Here is a 13,340-nt window from a genome sequence, read left to right on the forward strand (position 1 = left end):
ATAACACTGCAACATAAGGTTTTCAGTATGTAAAACTCTGCATGCCTATAGAATTTATTGTGTCATGCCACAAACTTGGTACGGGGTGGGACACTTGATGTCAATGTTACGAAAAAACTACGACGCAATGCCAAAAAAAACGATTAAACACCCGGTATCAATGCCGTAAAAACGCCGGGAAACTTGGTGAAAATGCAAAAAAAAATGCCTGGCTACAAAGTATCAATGCTGCGAATGACTAAATAATAACACAGAGTATCTGTCCTACATAAACTTCGGAACAGATGTTATCAAGGCTGCAAAACGTGCGAAAATTTCACAAGATATCTGTGCTAAAAAAGACGCCTGGACAGTTGGGATGAATGCTGAAATAAACGCCTGTACACGCGGTACCAATGTAAAAAAACACATAGAGTGATGGGTTCTTAGCTATGAAAAATGGCCAGACACAAGGTATCGTAGGAGTGTAGATAGTGAAGGTATCAATGATAGGAGTGTAGATACTGAAAGTATCAATGCTAGGAGTGTCGATAGTGAAGGTATCAATGCTAGGAGTGTAGATAGTGAAGGTATCAATGCTAGGAGTGTAGATAGTGAAGGTATCAATGCTAGGAGTGTAGATAGTGAAGGTATCAATGATAGGAGTGTAGATAGTGAAGGTATCAATGATAGGTGTGTAGATTGTGAAGGTATCAATGATAGGAGTGTAGATAGTGAAGATATCAATGATAGGAGTGTAGATAGTGAAGGTATCAATGCTATGAGTGTAGATACTGAAGGTTCAACTATAGTATAGAAAACTATAGATAGTAAAGGCATCAATCATAGGAGTGTAGTTACTGAATGTTCAACTATAGTATAGATAGTGAAGGTATCAATGCTTGGAGTGCAGATACTGAAGGTATCAATGATAGGAGTGTAGATAGTATGGGGAGCAGAGGTCGTTGTGGCCCACAACCTCCATCGGTATCGATCCCGGCAGCCGCAGGGCCGGTCGGTGGCGGGAGGGACATCGTTCGGTCACCCAACACTCAGTGTTTGCTGCGCCGTCACGTGAAGAAGTTGCGTTCAGCTCGCTCAAATGAAGCCCTAGTTTGCATAGTATTCATTTCTGTTCCTAATGTTCTCACGGTCGCTGCTTGGGCTTCTATTGATTTTGGTTCACTGATGCAACTGAGTGCGATAGCCGTATAAAAGTTCAGTGTTTTGGATGTCTCAAGGCCATAAGATTCGGACGGCTGAAGTTTCGATCTTGAGGCGTGTTCTGTGACACTTCGGCTACTCCAGGTCAAACCGTGAACCCTTTTAAAGATACCATGGAGATGACCAAAGCTGCCGCTATTCTTATGGCATTTTTAGCGTTTGTTGTTCATTCTGGTAAGTTGCATGGTTTTCCTTCGTTTTCTTTGGTCCCAGATTGCAAGCCGCTTAAACCACGTTCTCGCAATAGGAACGTTATTTCCATGCCAGACTCTTGAAAATAATTCAAACATGTTTTGTGTCTAATTTCGCTCGCTTGAAATTATTTTATGCTTATTAAGACTGAATTGAAACCTTCTTCTAAATTCCAATTATATTTTTAACGTTTGATTTCTTACACCTAAGAGAGAATTTCTCATATGTTTTACTTTAACATCTGTCATAGAAAGCTGAATAACCTGTACTTTTTAGACATTAAACGCATTCACTGTAAAAATATCGCAAAAAATCAAAGGTAACGGACGTTAAAAGTTTGTTTTGAAACCCTTTGAGGTGTAACGCAAAATCTCGCTTGACGTTATCAGGACCGGAAATAACGAAAGATAACTGAAGAGTGAATGCCGGTTAGACTAAAATTCGTGTTAGAAAACGCGACAATAAAGAAACTATCACCAAATTATATGCCGATGCTAGGATATTGTTTGGGATGCCCGGCAGGTTAACCGGCATTGCCCTGTAGGTTGTTTGGGGCAAGTTATAGGTTAACCGTGCGTGTTGATCGAAAAAAAATACGCGTGATATGCAGCAAGTTAACCTGACGTTGCTTAGGAAGTTGCGTGACAAATGTAACAGGTTAACCTGGAGCTGTGTGGAAATTTGATTGATATACATAGCCTGTTAACCTGACGTTCCTTAGGATGAATAACAGGATAACCTGGAATTACCTGGTAACTAAACTTATATGAACGATGCCCTAACAAAAATCCATGGTTGAAATTGCATACCATGCCAATACGAAGGCTGTAAATATTAACGGTATCTTTTATATATGCTTAGAAAAATTATTGTGGCATTCGTTATTCCAGGCATCAAATTATTTAACGAACATGTTTTGTAAAACTCTTTTATATGACTAAGTATAGCTATTGCTTGTATAGAAGCGTATTTAAATTTCCAGTATTGGAATATGTTGAAAATTTATAAACATAAAGCGTTTATTTTAAAGTTTTCCCTGGAAATAAAGATGAGTTACTGAGCATATTTCTCCGAACAAGTAAATGAAATGTTAGGCTTAAATTCCGTAGAGTTTGTGCATGTCTGTATCTCCTACAAAGCGCCGTGGATCTTACTTTTCTTCCATTGCAAGCACCGTAATCATGATTCTGCGATCTGAATCTACATTCAAATTGTTTTTAAGGCTCATACGGAAGTAATACTAAATTAAAGAACTGAGAACATTTCACTGTATTTTCTATTCAACTAATATAAATATATAAAGGAATAGTTAAATGCACGGTAAAAATTTAGATTTGTCAGGGCAGATTCAATGAATAATTGAACAATAATGTGGTAGGTAAAATAAACTATGAAAGTGAGATATTCTGTGTAAATATCCAATAACACTTTCACGCAATGCTTTTTTTTAAAAAGCCATGCATTTTACTTTTCGACCAAATTCTTCGTCGTGGAGTGTTTATGAAAAAATAAATTGATGGAGTATTGATGATCAATAATTTAACAGAGCGGGATCTGACAATAACAAATTTTGAATCTAAAAAATATTTTATCGATAACTTTCAAAACGAATTGACACGCTCGATTTATCATACAAGAAACCGATACACAAAATTATATATACACAATGATGAATGGCATGATGAAATATAATGAATTTTCACATGTTAGAGGTGACGTAAAATATAAGGAATGAAGAGTTACATGACGTGTTAATAAAACACCTCAGTACTGTAGCGCTGCAACTTAGATACTACAGCGTTCCCATACTGAGAAAAACGTTCCCTTTAAAAGCACTGAGTGTTCTCACAAAGCTCCACGTTCTCTCACAAAGCATCGCGTTTCTACTCTTATTAGTTATTATGGAAAATTGAACTTCGATCGTATGGTGGAGCGAATGTAATTTTCTTCGAAATTATGGAATTTTTGACAGAATTTTGGGCACAAAGTGTTGCAATGCAGAGCAACAGAACGCTACCGGAGTGTTAACAACGTACACTTACAAAACACATCTCACGGTGTTTTGCAGAGTTTTACATCTGCCTTAATGTCGCTACGTGAAAAGTATAGGGCACCAGGGCACAGTAAAGGAGAAAGCTTCTGCAGTGTTCTGTGGAACTTATTTGCATTGCGTAATGGATTACATGTTTTTTATGTTTTACGTGTGGTTTAATTGTACCAGGTAAAAAGTATGTCACAGCTGCCAGTGCGTCAGCACAGAGAAGCAGAACGCTGCCTCGGTGTTAACAACGCTAATTTACATAACGTGATCATGTCGCGGTCTACTCTACAGTTTTGAACCACAGTTTTACGCCTCGGATTAATTTTGCTTCGTAAAAAGTATGTGACCAGCACACACTGCGTTAGGCCAGAGCAACAGAACTATGCCGCAGTTTTTATGTACGTTAATTTAATTTAATTTATGAGCCAGTTGCGTAATCATCTCATGGTTTACTCTAAATTTTTACTACGGGCTTAATTTTGCATGGGAAAAATTATAGACCGACATACAGAGCGTCAGGACAGAGCAACAGTACGACGCCGCAGTATTTATAATGTTAATTACTAGCCCGTTGCGCAATCATCTCATAGTTTATATATTTTTACAACGGGCTTAATTTCGCTAGGTAAAAAGTATGTGACCGGTGCATAGAGTAACAGAACGACACCACAGTATATTCAACATTAATTTACGAGCCCGTTGCGTAATTATTTCATGGCTTACTTTATATTTTTACAACAGGCCTAATTTTGCTAGGTAAAAGGTATGTGACCGGCGCATTGAGCAGCAGAAGGACGCTGCAGTATTTACAACGTTAATTTACTAGCCCGTTGCGCAATCATCTTATAGTTTATATAATTTTTACAACGGGCTTAATTACACTACGTAAAAAGTATAGAAAGGGCAGCAACAGTACGCACCACAGTATTTACATACAACGTTTATTTACTAGCCCGTTGCGCAATCATCTATATATTTTATAGATGACTGAAACTAAATATAAAGATTATATCTAAATATATTTTTACAACGGGCCTAATTTTGCTAGGTAAAGCTAAAAAGTATAGACCGGCTTACAGTGCGTCAGGGCAGATCGAGCAACGCTTCCATGCTGCCGTTTTTACAATTTATTTATTTAATTTACTAGCCCGTTGCACAATCATCTCATAGTTTATAATACTTTTACAACGGGCTTAATTTCACTACGTAAAAGTATAGCCCGGCACACAGTGCGTCAGGGCAGCAACAGTACGACACCACAGTATTTACATACAACGTTAATTTACTAGCCCGTTGCGCAATCATCTATATATTTTTATTGATGATTGAAACTATATATGGATTATATCTATATATATTTTTACAATGGGCTTATTTTCGCTAGGTAAAAAGTATAGTCCGGCTTACAGTGCGTCAGGGCAGGTCGAGCAACACCGCCACGCCGCGGTATTTACAATTTATTTATTTAATTTACTAGCCCGTTGCTAGTCTAGCCCGTCATCTATATATTCTTTAGATGATTGAAAATATATATATAGATTACCTCTATATATTTTTACAACGGGCTTAATTTCACTACGTAAAAAGTATAGACCGGCACACAGTGCGTCAGGGCAGATCGAGCAACGCTGCCATGCTGCCGCAGTCCGCGCGACCGGATCGATCATGGTGCTGCAGGTGCTTACATTCCTGCCTGCCGCTGCCACCTACTGAGCTCTAACTCCTTCCGTTATGGATTTAGGTGCCCGTTTCATGTGCCTTTGACCTCTTGGTGCAGTCGCTTTTCTCGTCAACATGAAGCGGTTCCTAAAAATCTGCATGAATGATAATCAATAAGCGATTTTGTTTCCTTTTTATAGACGTATTTGTAGGTTTCTTTTCGGTTGGTCCAACTATCAGGCTCTTTTTGATATTACCAAGGATCGGTTTGTTGTGGGTAGCGCCAACGATCGGTTTGGAATATTTTTATGCATCGAAAATTTTTCGATCAGTTTGAAAAATTTTTCGATCAGTTTGAAAAATTTTTATTCATCGGTTTAACTAGGACAATACGAAAGATCAATATTTCTCTGTGAAATTCTCATACAGCGCAAGCTTTATAAAATCGAACCCATTGGGAGCACTCAAATTTCCTTTAGCAAGACCCATGCATAAGCAAGACAATGCGCAGCACTTGATGGCATAGGTGTAAGCTGGTTCTCTTACTATCTTGCATATATTACCAAATTTGGAAATTTTCTCATATTGCAAGCCTGAGAACCAAATATGGACATTTTCTAAGCTGTTATACGCTGTTCAGCAACTCCAAATGAACTTCAACCGCTATCATTCCACTAAATACAGATACAAGACATAATTCTTTTCTGCATACAACTAGATCATTTCATTAAATAGTAAAATAAATTCTTCATACTAAATAAAGAGTGTTGTATAGAGACAGTTCTTTTAAAATACTCTCTACGTATCAATGTTAATCACTCCTCTTCTTCGATGCTTCGTTGTATTTTTTTCTCTGTCCCACAAGGCTTCCTGTCTTCCATGTAGCTCCCACTTAAAGGGAAGTTCGCTCTTTTAAATTCCATGATTTTTACCCGGAGAAGATTAGCTTAGATCTTTCGCCGGCAGAGATCGCCTCAAACTCAGCCGAGGCTATTATTCACCCCGGGTGAACGGCTATCAACTCACCCGGCCTTCATCACAGATTAAATCGAGCTCATCTAGATCAATGTGCATCTCATTCCATTCTCCGTGTAACCTAACGGTTGCTGGAATACTCTTTTAAACAGTACTTGAAATGTACGTAAATTATTGGTAGTTTCTTGTTTTAAAGACATTTATAACACATGATACTACCTGACTCTTTCTGCATTGACCTGGAATCAAAATTAGGCTTAATCGACTGTTAAATAATAAAGGCTAAATGAAGAATTGAAAGAAGTTGCCCAAGTTTTTTTCTTTAGATGAAAAGCCATTAAACGGAACATGCAGCCCTTCAACAAGAGATTTTGTAATACAAGTCTATTCTAGTATCTTCTAAATGGCATGAGGCCTTTATTTAAAAAGTCTCATTTGCCAACACGCTAATAAAGTTCTTCAAAATCAGTAACTGTACTGGAATCCATTAAACAAAAATTTTCAAAATTGTTTCCGTTAAGGGCGAGATTTAGATTTAGAAATATACGTTAATTTCGATGGAGCTCATGTATAATATTTTTTAAGTTTCTTGAATGGCACCGAAATCAGGAATTCATTGGAGCAGCGTGACGTGTGCCAAGAGGATCAGGGAGTCCTTGGAGCAGCGTGACGTGTGCCAGGAGGATCAGGGAGTCCTTGGAGCAGCGTGACGTGTGCCAGGAGGATCAGGGAGTCCTTGGAGCAGCGTGACGTGTGCATTGCAGTGCCAAGAAAGGGTTGCAGTGCCAAGAAAGGGTTGCGGTGCCAAGAAAGGGTTGCAGTGCCAAGAAAGGGTTGCAGTGCCAAGAAAGGGCAGCAGTGCCAAGAAAGGGTCGCAGCGCCAAGAAAGGGTTACAGTGTCAAGAAAAGGCAGCATGGAGTTGTCTTTATTGCCAGGAGTTGGAAAAGGAATTTTTTGACCGGAAACTGAATTACCAAATAAAAAAAAAAGTGGCCGTATTCGTAATTTTTTAGTTGACCTAAAATTCCACGTCAACATGTTACATGATTCGCATTGAAAAACCCGTATCATTTGAGGTGAATAATAAAAATATAATATTATTGGATTGTGAGCATTTACCAAAAGTTATATTCGTCGCTGTTCTGCAATGGCACACGTATTTTTCCGCACTAATAGGAATTATGAAATTAAACAAACGTACAATGCGCATACCAAATATCTCTTCGAATAGTTTAAATTGAAAAGAGAGTAAATAGATACATTTTGATGCTAATTTAATATAATTGTTCGATATATACACACATTCGTGCTCATATTACATAATGGAAACTTCAAAGACGCATAATTAGATCCTATTTCTTTATTCATGCCATATATAAAATAAAGACAGTAATTATCTTGATCATAATTTTCGAAATAATCATACAACGCGACATAAATAATTTGTTAAATTAAGTTAGGCCCAAATACCATTCGCAGCACAATATTGTTTACAAGTTTATACATTATTTGTAAGTTTATTAATAATTCTCATCCGTAATGGCAGGATAACCGGAGCGCTGAGTTTGCTCGATTAAAATACAATCGTATGATAACTTTCAAAAATATTTCCGTCCTAATATAAAAGAAAAAATAATATAAAGAAAAGAAACAGCGAAAATGAGGAAAAAGAAACAACTGCTATCACTTGAAAATTTTTTAATCCAGATTAATATTTTTTATGGCAATAATATCGGTTAGTATCAATTACAGGGTAATTATAGGCTTTTGTTCAGTCCGTTAGTAGGCAGTGTCAAAATTTCAAATTGAGGAAAATAACGCAAAAAAGTATGAATTCCTCTAGATTCTTATTACAGGTAATGTGGTAGAAAATTCGCTAGATACATGCTATATATAATTAATGTGGTTGAAATCGTCAGTGGTGAGATCTTCTAAATTATAAGTTAACAAAGAGAGCGCTTGCGTGACCATGGCCGTGAAGTGACGTGCGTTTTGAGCGACCTGAGATCTTACTTATTTAACATTATTGACTGTACATTGACTAAGCTCTGGACTGTTGACTGGACTGTACATTGACTGAGTTCTGGACTGTCGATTGTACATTGGCTGATCTCTGGACTGTCGATTGTACATTGGCTGAGCTCTGGACTGTTGACTGTACATTGACTAAGCTCGGGACTGTTGACTGGACTGTACATTTGCTTAGTTCTGGACTGTCAATTGTACATTAGCTGAGCTCTGGACTGCTGACTGTACATTGACTAAGCTCTGGACTGTTGGTTGTACATTGGCTGAGCTCTGGACTGCTGACTGTACATTGACTAAGCTCTGGACTTTCGACTGTACATTGGCTGAGCTCTGGACTTTCGACTGTACATTGGCTGAGCTCTGGACTGTTGACTGCATATTGGCTGAGCTCTGGACTGTTGCCTGAACATTGACTGAGCTCTGGACTTTCGACTGTACATTGGCTGAGCTCTGGACTTTCGACTGTACATTGGCTGAGCTCTAGACTGTTGATTGTACATTGGCTGAGCTGTGGACTGTTGACTGTAAATTGGCTGAGCTCTGGAATGTTGACTGTACATGTACAAAACTCTAGACTATTTACTGTTCATGTATGTAACTTTGCGAACTATCATTGGGGAAAAAAAGTTGACCTTATCTCTAAAAAAAGCAAAACTAAGGGTCAGTTTAAATAAGGCTTTTGCAATGGTTGGACAACTACTTGGAACCTCTATAGCAGAACTTAGGGTCAGTTTAAATGAGGCTTTTACAATTGTGAGACAACTACTTGGAACCTCAAAGATTCAGAATTATTATAAAAGCACAGTAGCTCCTCATACAGAGTAGCAATTTGGCCGAGCCTAAAATAGGCCTGTTTTGGCGCAGCTCAGAAGTATAAAAAAAGTAAGCTGGAGGCTCCGCTCAGCCACCGCTCCAGGGCAGAAGCCCTCTGATCGATGAGCCTTCACCTGCTCACTCCGGCGTGACCAATGCAACGCGATTCGTAACAAACCTTCGCTCTTGGACAAATTTAGCACAAGATTCTTTTAAATCCTGTTGAGTGGCTCTGATGTTTTAAAGATGACACCGGATAAGTGATGACCCCCATTGTCAATGCATTCAGTTCGTCGATTTATGAAGTTCCATTCAACTCGTTCAACGCGATGAAGCATTGAAGGGTATGTTGGCGATGGCTTGGCAGATGTTGTTTTTCGAATGAGGTAGGGTCCTTGGACAGTCATTCTAAACAATTGATTTAGGATAACCCCATAAATCCACTTGCCCTAAGTATGTTCACCCACTTAACAATCGATTTCCGACTAGGAACGGAACCTAAAGGACGAATACGGAACCGAGTACGGAATGCTCGTTGAGCGATAATGGAAGTGCCATTAAAAAAGTACGCCTCGACAGCAAACGCACGCAGCTCACTTGTCCAATGTATAGTGGCAATTAACTAGGCGGGATGCAAAACTTCATGACCTTGCCTTACATATGAAATGCTCCCGCTCTTTTCCTACAACATCTGGCTGCTTGGCGCAAAAAAGCAGGAAGTTTCCGTGAATCACCCACAGTTCCTAACACTTGGTTTCATTGAAGATTCCACAACCTGTTCGTACAAGCAAGAACCAAGGGCTTGGTCCCATAACAGATTCTACCACCTGTTTGTACAAGCAGTACCCAAAACATGATTTAATTACAGATTACATCATCTGCTTCGTAATTAAGTACCTAACACCTTGTTTCCCTCAGGTTCAGCCATCAGATGTTGGGATTGCAACAGCAAGTTCGATCCCCGATGTGGGCACGGCCATTTCGACAATCACACCCTCGAGACTGTCGACTGCGACCAAATTTCTTACACTCACCTCGGCAACGCGAAAGCCAAGTACTGCCGGAAGGTTATACAGTACAGTGAGTTCTATGGCATGTTGTTGTATTTTAGAAATATATTTCCGTAATACTTTATCAGTTTTAATTGTTATTTATATGAAGGCTACTTGCTTTGGGTCGGCGAAAGCGGTCTGAGGGTGCGGGGAATCGGTGAAAAAAGGTATAAACTTGAAGACTAGCAGCTTGCGATAAGTTTTGGAATATTGACACCTTTTACTTTTAGAAAAATTTTAAAATTTTGATAATACCCAGACTATACTGAAAAGCCGAACTTGACATATATATAAATAGGAGATACATTTAACACTCCTTCCTAGTCTGTATTACGTTAATTTACAATAATTTCATGTTCCAGAAAAGGTTTCGGAAATTCATTTAATCCAATTAACACATGCAGAAGTACAAAATCTCATTAATAATTGCTAGGGCATCGTTAACTATTATCCCGGTTTTCAGTCGAAGGCACGGAGCGCACCATCAGAAGTTGCGGATGGCTGGATGACGCGCGGGCCATCACACACGATGGGTGCTACAGCCGTACAGGCACCAAAGACATCATGATAACATTCTGCACCTGCGAGGCTGACAGCTGTAACTCAGCTCCTCGTCGTCAAACAACAGCTGTATGGAGTTCGCTCGTCCTTACCTTCGTAAACAGCTTCTTAACCCTTACTCGTGTCGGGTAAAATAGCAGTCAGCGAAGTGGACAGGGAAGGACAAGCGTTTTGCGGGAGAATCTAGAAAAAATACTCTACTTAATCAACCATATATTTAGCTTCCCCTATAGGCCTTACTGTTGACGTAATTCGATTTTTTTTAAGCAACGAACACTGCCAGGAACTCCAACAATATTTGTCAAATCAAAATTCACATTAGGCGGTTACAGTGTTTTCAAAATCATGAAATTCTTCAATAGTTCATAACTTGCGGAGTAATCTTATAAGCCTGTCCGTATTTACAGCATTGTTATCTTAATGGCAACCACAATATTTACACCAACGTATTTACTATTCTAGTTTTATCTTATCGTGTGAGACTATTTGGGTTGCATTTTTCGCTTAGTTTCTCTATGAATTAAGAATTCTATAGTTCATAAAAAATCAACTTCGTTATTTATTTAGACTGTGCACCAAATTTGACTGGTATTGTTCTACTATCGTAAAATAATAAATTGAGACGTCAATCGGAGTAGGTTTCAGTGAATTTTTTAATGTTAGAGGATTTTTGCAAGTAATTATATATTGATGCAAACATGTCAGAGTGGGGGAATTGCTACTGAAATGTATTGAATTTAAAATCACATACCTAGCGGCGATAGATTGCGCTTGAGGTATATACGAGTGTGTGTAGAATCCGTGAAAAAAGGGGTTTAAAACTTTAAGATTAGCAGCTTATAAAAAATTTTTGGAATATTGGCTCGCGTTAGTTATATGAAAAATGATGAGGCTAAATAAGGCTAGAATTTACCATTACCAGAGTTAGGACTCTACATTACCAGAGTTTATATACGCTTGACTGCATAATACTGTAGTATGATGTAGATAGCGGCGAATATATTAGGTCACATGTGCGTGACACTTCATAAGTTAGTGAGAAATAACTTGGCCAGCCAGAAATGTTAACTAGAAAACAGCTCAATATTCATTTAGCAGTGAGTGAGATGTACCGTTGCCAACACAGTATCTCTTGATCTAGCAAATCAACACTGAATCAACGACTTATTTGTATTATTTAACATGTGTTCAATTTTGGGGCTCAATGCAACTCTTTGATTATTAACGAGAAATTAAATATGATAATTGAATGTTATAATTCAACGTTAATGTTCTAATTGGACGTTAATGTTCCAATTGGACGTTGAAGTTCCAATTGAACGTTAATGTTCTAATTGGATGTTAATGTTCTAATTGGACGTTAATGTTCTAATTTGACGTTAATGTTCCAATTGGACGTTAATGTTCTAATTGGACGTTAATGTTCCAATTGGACGTTAATGTTCTAATTGGACGTTAATGTTCTAATTGGAAGTCAATGTTCTAATTGGACGTTAATGTTCTAATTGGAAGTCAATGTTCTAATTGGACGTTAATGTTCTAATTGGTTGTTCTATTACGATGTATCTCACGCGTTTACGACTGACAAGAAGCGGTCACATGAATGTTGCACTGCCCTGGAAAAATATGAAGAGTGTCACAATTAATAGGAAGACATGCGAGGTAAAGCACTGATAACACCCGTGTGAAGTGCTTATACTCTCAGAGAAATGAATGGGACTTTGTCCAAAATATCGATGCAGTTTTTGCTATTGCGTGGGTCATCGTGACCCAGTTTGGCCCGACAAAAGTGCGTATTAGAGCTACATCCTCTCCCTGCTAATGATGTGAGTAAAAAATATAACTCAGTACTCACTGCAGTGAGTGACAGAGAGCGCATTTTCTCGACGACGAAAACGTGAAGTCACGGACGGACAGACATGACGAGCACAATAGCGCCTTTTTTCCAAAATGAGAAAATACGCTAAAAAGTGTTTCAATACCTGGACAATTTGACCCATTCATGTATCTGAAAGTAGCTCACTCAATTAAATATTCCTTCCACACACACACACTTTATTACTGACGTTGTTTCACCATAGCTTCAAGTCAGGCAGCTATAGTGTACTATACCCACGTGTAAATAGTGTCAAGTGTTTTGATTCCAGTTTGAATTATTCAATCGTTATGTACAAACTTTGTGTGCTGTCATATCAGTTGTTCAGATGTAAGGAGTCGTTTGAATGCTATAAACCTGGATTTATCAGATAATTTCTCGATCTTATTGATGACAAATATGTAAAAAATATCAATGACTGTTGCGGGCAATAGATATTATTGACAACATCATTGAAGTGCATTCTATTTTTGTTATTAATTCATTTTTTTATATCTATTGACCCGCATTCCTTCAATCATACATTTTACCGTAAAAAAATCTTTATCTTGTCTTTTATCTTCTCTCATTTTATCAGAACTTAGAAGAAAATTACTCAGTAAGCCGTCAATCTTTTGCCATTGTGTTCATTAACAATAAACATGGTTCATTATATTTTCCGTGTAGGATTTCTCACCCAAATGAATTATTTGTCGTATAAGAGAAACGTATGTTGATTCTTATGCCCACGACAAATGTATGTGATTCTTATGCTTATGTATGTTGATTCTTATGCTCACTAAGAAAAATTAGTGAGAAATTGTCCAAATAGCAAAACATTTTTATTGGCCCGGCTGGCCATATATATAGTGACCCGTTTCGGCTCAGCTAAACAGTGTATCAATGATACATGCAGAAAGTGTGTTACCATTTGGACAACATGATAAATTAATTTTTCTG

The 13,340-nt window shown here is 38.1% G+C and overlaps 1 protein-coding gene across 1 annotated transcript; it reads left to right on the forward strand.

Annotated features, from left to right (window-relative positions):
* Positions 1 to 1,048: 1,048 nt before the first annotated feature.
* Positions 1,049 to 11,171, forward strand: LOC108667012 (U-scoloptoxin(05)-Sm1a). The gene is made up of 3 exons (XM_018153989.2): positions 1,049 to 1,377; positions 9,831 to 9,992; positions 10,428 to 11,171. The coding sequence occupies exons 1-3, from the start codon at positions 1,317 to 1,319 to the stop codon at positions 10,655 to 10,657; spliced, it is 453 nt and encodes a 150-aa protein (XP_018009478.1). The 5' UTR covers positions 1,049 to 1,316; the 3' UTR covers positions 10,658 to 11,171.
* Positions 11,172 to 13,340: the final 2,169 nt, after the last annotated feature.

This window comes from Hyalella azteca, unplaced genomic scaffold (genome assembly GCF_000764305.2).
Source record: "Hyalella azteca isolate HAZT.00-mixed unplaced genomic scaffold, Hazt_2.0.2 contig7095, whole genome shotgun sequence".
NCBI lineage: Eukaryota > Metazoa > Arthropoda > Malacostraca > Amphipoda > Hyalellidae > Hyalella > Hyalella azteca.

Bases quoted from the DNA above. Each gene is read 5' to 3' on its own strand.
- LOC108667012 (XM_018153989.2), top strand. From the start codon at position 1,317: ATGGAGATGACCAAAGCTGCCGCTATTCTTATGGCATTTTTAGCGTTT. The intron at 1,378-9,830 runs GTAAGTTGCATG...TGTTTCCCTCAG, and splicing joins AGCGTTTGTTGTTCATTCTG to GTTCAGCCATCAGATGTTGG. The intron at 9,993-10,427 runs GTGAGTTCTATG...CCCGGTTTTCAG, and splicing joins CCGGAAGGTTATACAGTACA to TCGAAGGCACGGAGCGCACC.